General features: G+C 36.5%; 2 protein-coding genes across 2 annotated transcripts in view; one reads left to right on the top strand and one right to left on the bottom strand.

The window, feature by feature from the left end:
• Nucleotides 1-6911, bottom strand: part of LOC136827757 (uncharacterized) — an 18616-nt gene extending 11705 nt beyond the window's left edge. The window contains exon 1 of the mRNA XM_067085219.1: nucleotides 6157-6911. Within this exon, the coding sequence (XP_066941320.1) occupies nucleotides 6157-6832 (676 nt within the window). The 5' untranslated portion in view covers nucleotides 6833-6911. The remainder of the gene's footprint in view (nucleotides 1-6156) is intronic.
• The window catches only part of Rev1 (Rev1 DNA directed polymerase), a 571847-nt gene that overhangs the window by 415443 nt on the left and 146404 nt on the right, over nucleotides 1-10000 (top strand). The window lies entirely within an intron of this gene.

The raw sequence follows: 10000 nt of genomic DNA, 5'->3' as shown, positions 1-10000 counted from the left end.
TGCCTGGCAAAGCGCTCATTGTTAGGGGAGAACCGTTGTGTTTTTTTAATTTAATACCATCTTAACAAGTAGAGTTTTTTTCTGCATCCGCATTTGGTGACGTTTATCATAAAGTCATTATTCCTTGAATATTCTTTGTTTATTCTCCAGGTTAATTACCCTTAACTGGCGACCTTTGATTAATTAACGTCTGTCTTTGAGGCTAACTCGTGGTTTCAAGAGACAGGTTACGTGTATTCTTGGCATGCAAGGCCATTGTGAAACCGTTGTGTTTTTTTTTGCATTTAATAAATTAACCAATAACTGATCAGCCAAGACACACATGTAACAATATATATTATTATATATATATATAATATATATATATATATATATATATATATATATATATATATATATGTAAATATAACAATAACTGATATAATATATATATATATATATATATATATATATATATATATATATATATATATATATATATATATTATATGTATATATAGAGCATTTATATATATATATATATATATATATATATATATATATATATATTATATATTATATATATACATTGATGAAATACTACTCTAAACTAATGCTAACATAATCTATATAGTGTTATAAAAATGGCCTATGTACGGTAGTATAAATGTTTTGAATGATAACTGATTAAACTTTTGAATTGTTTTTTTTTTCCGGAAATATAGCTATTAGCCATAGGTATAACATAGCCATTTTAATTTGTACGCTCACATACACTTAACATATACTGTATGCCACAAACTTTTATACAAGTATGAATGTATCTTTGCGCTTGCACATAAACCTGAACATATAACCACTATCTTTAAAAAAGATCAGTAGAAGCCCATCTATTGACATAATGGTTTGCACGCATGCATACACACGCACACATACATATGTATGTGTGAATATATATGTTTATGTGAAGATGTCCCGCACGAAAAAATGAAACAAATGGTGTAAATCGAAATGAATTCGTCTTAAGTTCTGAAACTTCGTTAAGAGGACTGACACTTGATGGTCGAAGTTTGCGTTATATTTGGTAGGGTGACGGTGTAGGGTCCCACATGGACCTACACGATCGTCCATTTTACGGGACCGCCCGAAACTCATACCCTGCGGGCAACCATTCCTCACAGGAAACACCTCCTGACATGCACGCCGGGCACGCGTCCATGAGAAACAAGGCCGACAGCATATACTCTTTTCAGGGTATACTATCGTCCATAATCACGGCACGTCAAATGTATCATTCCTACTGGAAGCAATGCAATGTCAGCTTTCCAGCTATGTTTTTCAGAACTGTCCGTAACTTGTATTTAGAATTATGTACTATTTTCCTTTCTCAAACAAACGCAGTTGAATGTACAGTATGTCTGTTTTGTTAGCCTCTTGCCAGGCACTAGGTTTCTACTCGCAAGAACTCTTGACCTGCCTGTTTGTTGTCTTGAAGAAATTAGTAAGTTTGTAGATGCTAACGCTGTTGCCGACAGCGTATCGAGTTGTATCCGGTCATCTGCTTTCACCGCCATCGCTAACCTAGTTTCGTCTTTTTATTTTGAACTGTGAGCCACAGAGTTTTGACCTCTGTAAATTTTTATAAAACCAGAGCTCCGTGAAAGCTTTGTTTTGAAATAGCGATATATCTCATAGGAATTATTCAGTTCGTAACTACATGATTCAAAATCAATCTGTGTTCGAGTTTAGAACTGAATTCGAGTAAGCCAGGTGTTTCGGCTCAAACCAACGTTGAAAAATTTCCAATAAATACATTGAATTAACCTAATAGACCTACACGCAGACAGCCTACAATATATGTACATCTTTTGACACTTTTTTTCGCTCATCGAAATTACAACAAGTGTTGGCAACACAAGACATCGTTGAAAAGACAGTTTTACAGCTGCCGATATCATTTCTCGTTAAACTGATCGTTAAAAAATTACTAGCTTTCGACCTTCTCCCGTACTGATCGTTGATCAAGTGTTATTTTTCCTTATTTTTCTGTTTTCCCTCGATACGTAAAAAAGAAATATCCAAATGCAGCTATAAAAAACGCTAAGAAGACAACTTGATGAGAATGAGACACAGAGAAATTCTTTCTTAATGTCAATTTATCTTTTGGGAAGTGAAACCGAGAGAGGAACACGCTCAGTCCAGGAAGGTAACTGGATCACTTCTGCCATGTTAGATTAGCGACACTGATGCTAAATATCAGTAAAGAGAAATAAATAAACCTATCAAAGCAGATGAAAGTGAAATCTGGCTTTCAAATTAGCTAAAGGTTTTTTATGATAGTTTATTCTGAAATACACTTGATGCAAGAGAGTGAAGAAGAAAAGCAAGGGATATATTATAATTCTGTAAAAGTCTCTTCACTAAAAGTGTGGACGAGAGGAAACAGCTGATAGAAATTTCCGTTTTCTGATCTCAAACAACGGACGTTTATATATATAAGTATAGATAGATAGATAGATAGATAGATAGATAGATAGAGAGAGAGAGAGTATGGAACTAATCAGCATCTGAGCTCGTGTTTCACAGAAATAAATTTTCTGACTCACATTGGGATCGAACCAAGGCCTCTGTAACGAAAAGTCAGGGCGCTACCAATTGACCCTGTGTGGGTCACTTGGTAGCGCCCCGGCATTTCATTTGAGAGACCTGAGATCGATACCGATGTGAGCCTGAAATTTATATACATACATATGTGTGTATATATATGTATACATGTATATATATACACAGTATATATGCACATACATACATACACACACACACACACAATTCGAAGCCTACACTTATCCGTTGAAAGGTTTCTTCTGCCTCTTAATGACAAAATACGAGGCAAACCTAACAATCGATGCAAGCTATACGAAGAGGGTTCGTCTGCCACCTCGGCTTTTAAGAGTTAAGATTTGAAAGATCTTTCTTGTTTTTTTTTTTTTTTTTTTTTCTAATATTTCTTTTTTTGCCATTGAAGGTTTCTTCACCATGAAAGAGCTCAAATGCTCCATGTTTCTTTTTGCATCATCACTTCCGGAGGAATATGAAGTAGAAAAGTGCATCAGTGGTGAGCGTGAAAAATAAATAAATAAATGGATGCATACGGTCTACACAGTAAATCTTCAGGACAACTCTTAAATCACTCGGACTTTGTCAATAAATAATATAAAAAAAATGTCATATAATTCTTCGTCCAGTTCTTTTGTTATTGGTCACAAAAAATGGTCTGAATTTCAACCAGTTATTAGTCAGCAAGCTGAAATCTCTGCATACCCATTTGGTATGACATTGTAAGTGGTAACTTAAATTCAAGAGGGTATAGGGTAAAAAGCTGCATGTGTATTTTTTGTAGAATTGGGAGCTAAAGCATACTTTTATATTTTGTTGTAATACGAGAAAACCTAGATGCTTGTGTCATGGGAATCATTGTGAAGCATTTCATCTGCTAAGGTTCGGTTCGGTTCGGTCTGTCTGTCTGACTGTCTGCCTGTGTCTCTAGCTATATTGCCTGATGGACTTTGAAACTCTGTAAAAGTATGGTTAACTGGCGTTGGATATTTTTTTCTTTTCCTTTGTCTCCAGATTTCCATTAATATATACGGTTTAATGCAGTGCCAACATTATTCGTAACCTTTCAGTACAGCAGAAAATTTTTTTTTTTATTTAAAAAAAAATCGTTGTATTAACCACTTTATAGGAAACATTTCCTGTTGAGTATTTGAGTATTCTTTGTGATCACTGTTTTCAGTTATTGGAATCCTGTAGCTAAGTATTTTTTTTAAGTTCCGTATTTAATTTATGGAATACGTAGTTGAGTGTATAGATAGTTCTTATGGTTCTCAGTGGCTTATTTTAACATTACAATTTGTATTTCATATCAAGAGTGTTCTCATAGAGTTATCACAAGAAGCAGTACTCTATCATTAAAGACATATTATTCAGGGCTGGGAGGCCACCATTTAAAAAATTCAGGTATACTCATTTTGGGTTTATTTCTTTCCTAAACAGGTTTGCAAATCCTTATGAAGAAGAAGCATCTTCATTTCTTTGGTTTTACAAATCATCAGACACAAATGGTTAGGACTACAAACTATGAATGATAACTATCAAATTGTCATATTTAACATAAAATTCTTGATTACTGGTGGATCATCATTCCCCACGGCTCTGGAATTTCTGATTATTCTGGCGATCCCTGGCCTTTGTCCTTTTGACCTTCAGAAGTCCACCTAAGGTTTTCGACAAGTCGTCGCTAATATTCTTCGTCGACATTAAATCAAATCATCTTAGAAACAAGATCATATTGGTAAAAACAAGATAAATGTGAATTTTGTTGTTTTTGTTGCATTTCATGATATATAAAAATTCTTTTGTTTTTTCAAAGTATTTAGAAAAAAATTCTGGAAGAATAGAATCCCTCTGCAGAGAAGAAGAAGGTGGAGAAAGATACATAGCACAAACTACAACAGGAAGAAGTAAATTGGAGGAACATTTGCAAGCGTTAACTCACCTCCTATAAGCTGGAAATAACTGCTGGAGAAAGATGTATTATGTTTTATTATATCATAGGAAAAAAATGCCATTTACCTTTCGTTTTCCTCTTGAATGTCTCGGATTCTGCCGTGTTCACAGCTGGTGTCTGGTTCAAGTGTTAAGTTGTTAGCTGAATGTCCTTCTTCCTTGTTGTTCCAAACCAGCTTGGCACTTTTCGAGAAGACTTCCCACCTTTCACTTTTGCAGAGGCAAAGAAGAAGAAAATTACTGCAGTGAATTCATGATAACGAACATACTCAGAAAGGTGGTGCAAAATACCATGATATGATGTAAGTCGTCCAGGGAATGCCCATGATGGCAGCCCAGTCTCAGATTTATCTTGAAAAGATTTCTTCTGGCACAGTTCTCTGACACATTTCCATTTTGTGAGATGACTTAGAAATAGCAGACTGTTCGGAGGAAGAAGGGTAATTATAAGACAATGTAATCTGGATACACAAAAAGAACACTTGCAAAAGTCATTTCCGCCAAACCAGCAAATACCTTGCCTAATTTAGGAAATAAGGATATCAATACCTTCCAGGTTGTATGCAATCAATAGTTTATAAGGACTGCGAGCCACTGCTGAGTCAACCAACTGAAAATTGAGTAAGGGAGGAACCAGAACCACCTGGAGCCTTGAGCACGGTGAAAGCCTTAGAGCCGTTTTCAAACACCACCACGTGTCAAACGCTATGACACTCTATCCAGCAGAAAAGAGGCCATCCAGCTGAAGTACATGACTGAAGCTGAAACATAACATGTGCTGTTGTTTTGATTCAAGAAAAGGTCCGTAACAAAGGTGATATAACTGAGTAAAGAAAGGCAAAGTGAAGCCAGGTTCCTTCCCTGGCAGACTCCTCAACTCTTTCGATAACAGAGAGATTGCTAAATGAAGTAGGAGACACAGCATAGATACTGATATCAGAAAGCGAAACCAGCCTAGGATGGAAGATTTCTCTGTTCCTAGAATTCTGGTCAACGAATCATCCCCAAGAGTTCCATTCATATGATGAATTTCATTTGAACCCTATTAGAAGTAGTTTTGTGGAAAGGAACCTCATCATTAGTACTGTTCTTTCCATCCATCATCTTATTATTTCTTCTAGGATCAGAAAAAAAGCTATTCGGGGAATTACTTCTTTTGATACAGATCCCATCATTGTAGCGACACTCAGAAAACTGGCACAAAATATTCGTCTTTTCTTTAGAACAGTAATTGGGGAAGAAATCTTCATCTGCTTCACATTTTGATTTTAAATCCTGATTCTTCATGTCTGGAACTTCATCCAGGATGAAAAAAGAGTAAAAGTATGAATGGGTTAAAATACGTCTCTCCAGATGGCACAGTGGAGGATTGAAAACGTCATTACAAATTGCACAAAAGACATTCCTGTAACCGGTGCCATATCCTTCCACGGAGCCTTCAAAGGATTTACACAAATCTTCGACTTCTCTGTCATTCCAGTTGTCAGCACATGTATCTATCTCCCCACACACCTGTGTAATGGTTCGTTTATCAAGTCTACAAAATTTTTGGTTCACAATTCAAAGACATTACTTCACTTTAATCATTGAAATTCTCCAAGTTGAGACTCATCAGAGTAGTAAGATTCAGGTCATTGCTTGTGATGTCCATGGTGGTCATCATGCCATTACCCATACTACAGTCAGAGTAGTTTTTAATTGCCCCAATACCAAGTACATTTTCCAGCTTTGATAGCAATTGTTCCTTTACCAGTTCCCGAAAATGTGAATCAAGATATGGGTTTTTGGGGGATAAACAACCAAACACGTACGTCCAAACTTTGATGTGTTCAGCATCGCGATTGCAAATGGCGCAATAATAGTTGGGATATGTAGTGTTGGTCTTTTTGCTTGTAACAGGAAGATGAAGAAGAGGTTCCTTGCTCTGAGAGAAACTCAAAGGAGAGGCCCTTTCACACAGCTCTTGGATCTCTCGATCTTTCCACCCGTCTGAGCACTTGACAATCATTTTTGTTCCATAGATGCACCTCGATCTTTCTAGGCTTCTTTTCATGTCTCTTTCCTCATAAGTAGGAGCATCATAACAACAGGTGCTGTATTTGACACAGTCATCTTGACATTCACATGCCTGTCGAAAATCTACAGATTTGTTTCGCTGTTGACAGCTATAGAATCCAGGGCAAGAAGTAGAGGTGGAGGACACGAAATCATTCATTGAAAAGGCTTCCACACGATTGCCGGCCACCACCAGCAAAATGACGCCTAACGGGAGCGCCATTGGCATTCACTTAATTGAAAGGACACTTTATCAGCCGCCGTAGACAGATCCCAGTAATGAACCAGAATGTCTTCTCTCTTCAGGATCTCAAACACAAATACCTCTTGCTTGTGGATGAGTAAAGATTACGTTGACAGGATGGGCGGGGAGGTTGCCATATGGCGATCACTAGTAATACATGCTTAATGATGGAAGCAAAGCGAATTGTTCACATCTATGCCTACCTCAAGCTGGCTATGATATAGAATGTTTGGGAGTTGAATTCTACCTGGTAAACAAATTTTATCAAAGCTATTTTAATGAACTAGGCTGGTTCTAGTTTATCTGCTGTTGCGGGTTCTTACGCGGATGTGACTAGCAACTGGAACAAGACAGCAAAGGGCAGAAGCCTTAACAAAATGATCTTTATGCTTTCTCTCTCAATGATAATAATAGTAATTATAAGTTCACAATTGTCATCTGTTTTTGACGTTGCATATACATCGCTCTAATGCGATTTGTTTATATTAAAGGACGGAGGTCATGAGGTCTCTTTGCCTCTTTAAGCCAATCGACTGAAAACCTGAAAATGTTTTCAGTGTTTTCTCCATTTTATTCAGCTTTCGCATACTAACACATATTGTAGAAAAACTGTTTCCCTCACTATTTTCCTCTCTTTCCAAATATACTTAAGAATATATATTTTTTATAGAAATTATGTATTTCAAATAGTCCTTTTTTTCAAACTCGTTTAAACAGAGCTTTTTCTAGCCTCATTTGTCTATGAACTCCATGTCTGCTAGCAGTGCCTTTGTTTTATTTATATATATATATATATATATATATATATATATATATATATATATATATATATATATATATATATATATCTCTATCTCTGTATGATAACTGCAAATAATATGGACAGGTTTCACTCACTTGGTATCTAGTTTGCAGTGCCTGTTATTCTTATCTGGCAGTTTATGTCTAAATACATGAGTCATTTCACATAGGCCTATCGCTTGTATAAAACTGGTCCTTCATGCCAAGGATGTTGGATTCCCGTATGTGGGAAGGTTGGTCTCTTCGGTTGAGATCATGTCGACCTTATGCCTGCACTGGTTGTGGTAGGGTCGATGTGGACGAGAAAGAGAATAGAGACTTAACAACAACCATAGTCTCTTTCCTCCTGATTCTCAAAATGGCTAAACAAATACAAAGATGTCTTAAACTTACAAAGGATTTTGTACGTAGATATGCTTAGTATCTCTCTCTCTCTCTCTCTCTCTCTCTCTCTCTCTCTCTCTCTCGTTATCACGAACGGGAAGTAATGTCATAACTAACCACGTGCGTTGGCTTTCTCAGAAATTCATCGTAATTCTACGCATATACTTAAAGTACCCGAGAAGTTAGAAGACGCTGTGTCAAACTATAAACTCAAATTTCATTCTTTAAGAGTCTAATGCACAAACAGTTTTGGATACGTCATTTTCATAATTACATGATATGGGTTTCGCATTAAACTTTTTGTCTCTTACTTCAGGCAAAAGATTAAACATTTATATTTTGCATCAGTTTTTAAACATTGTTTTAGAATTCCATATTTTTCTCTGGATAAGTGAATACTTACCGTAAATCTGTGATAACAGACAACTTTGAAATCGGGCAGTCAATCAAACGAGCGATTAAAGCAAACTGGCTTCTCTTGTCTCATTGTCAACTCTTGCCGCTGTCACAGACTCCCAAGTATCGTCACGAAACTTATGTGCAACGACATTTTGCGGTGTAAATGAAATATAAATTGATATTTTCATTCATTACTTCGGGTTTGAAAATTTTATCTAATCGTACTTTTTAAATTTTGAACATAATTTAATTCAATCTCTACAAATCTGGAACAGTTTCATTTACTCCTTTTCAGTGCAAAAATTTAACTTCATATATTGTCAAAAAATGTAAATCGATAATGAAAACAGCCCTTCGCTCGTTCCTTTCCAAAATCCATTAAACCGTTTGCAACTATTCTTTCGAATGACCATTGAATTTTTTGATAAATTTGTATCATTCGATGGAATTTTGATCGATACTTGATGGACTGGCCGATATATAACGAATCTCTTCCTAGATTAATGAAACACAAACATTCGTTACTTTTCGGAGTGTGGAGACTAATATGGGTTAATAACTAAAAAATATCTGCGCTCGAAATGTCATCATGTTGACAACCTTATTCTCTATTGTTGCTTATTCTTTATTGCCTGCTCTTCATTGTTGAACACATTCCCTCCTCACACATGATAGAGTATGCCCCTTATAAGTGATTTTTGAGCCTCTTTCATCGTTCCGCTTTTTCATGAATCCCTTTCAGAATGAACTCTGAAGAACAGACGCTCTCCCTCAAAAGACGAAGCCTCGTGAGGCGCTTTGCTTTCACTCTGGTGGTGAGGGCAATAATTATCTAATAAAGAGTAAGAGATACAATGCGCTTTTTAATTCGACATTCAGGTTTAACACTCAATAAGAAGGCCTGCAATTATCTTCACGTTTTAAATGATTAAAACCACCTTTTTTCCTCATCAACGCAAATCCTTATGAAAGGCTTTGTGTTTTTGTCATTAAAGCCTTATATCTATATGTATAAAAATGTATGTATGTATGTATGTATGTGTGTGTGTGTATGTACCAGAATAACTCTGAAAACGCAATGAGCAACTTCAATAAACTTGGTATACATATGGTTTAATACTATCTGGTTGTGCCGTAGACTTAGTAACTTTACAGATTTACCATACCCAATTTCGGTGTATGTATGACTTACTATATGGAAAGAATACTGTGTGGGTAATACATCAATGGCACCAAGGGGTGGGGTTAACAAGGGTGACAGAGAGAGTGAGAGAGAGAGAGTACAGGGAGTGTTATGGAGAAGAAAGAGGGAAAGAGACAGGGAGGGTTGGAGAGAGAAAAGAGAGAGAGAGGGGAGAGAAAGAAAGAGTGAGAGGAGAGGAAGTGAGAGAGAGAGAGAGAGTAGAGGGGATGTTAGGGAGAAGAAAAGGGGAAAAGAGACAGGGACGATTGGAGAGAGAAAGAGAGTGAGCGAAAGAAAAAGTGGAGAGGAGAGGAAGTGAGAGAGAGAAAAAGGTGTGTGAGGAGAGGGAAGTGAGGAGTAGAGGGGGTGTTAGGGAGGAGAAAGAG

The sequence above is a fragment of the Macrobrachium rosenbergii genome, chromosome 42, assembly GCF_040412425.1.
Source record: "Macrobrachium rosenbergii isolate ZJJX-2024 chromosome 42, ASM4041242v1, whole genome shotgun sequence".
NCBI lineage: Eukaryota > Metazoa > Arthropoda > Malacostraca > Decapoda > Palaemonidae > Macrobrachium > Macrobrachium rosenbergii.
Note: the sequence above shows the minus strand (reverse complement) of the source record. Positions and strands in the feature narration are given on the sequence as shown.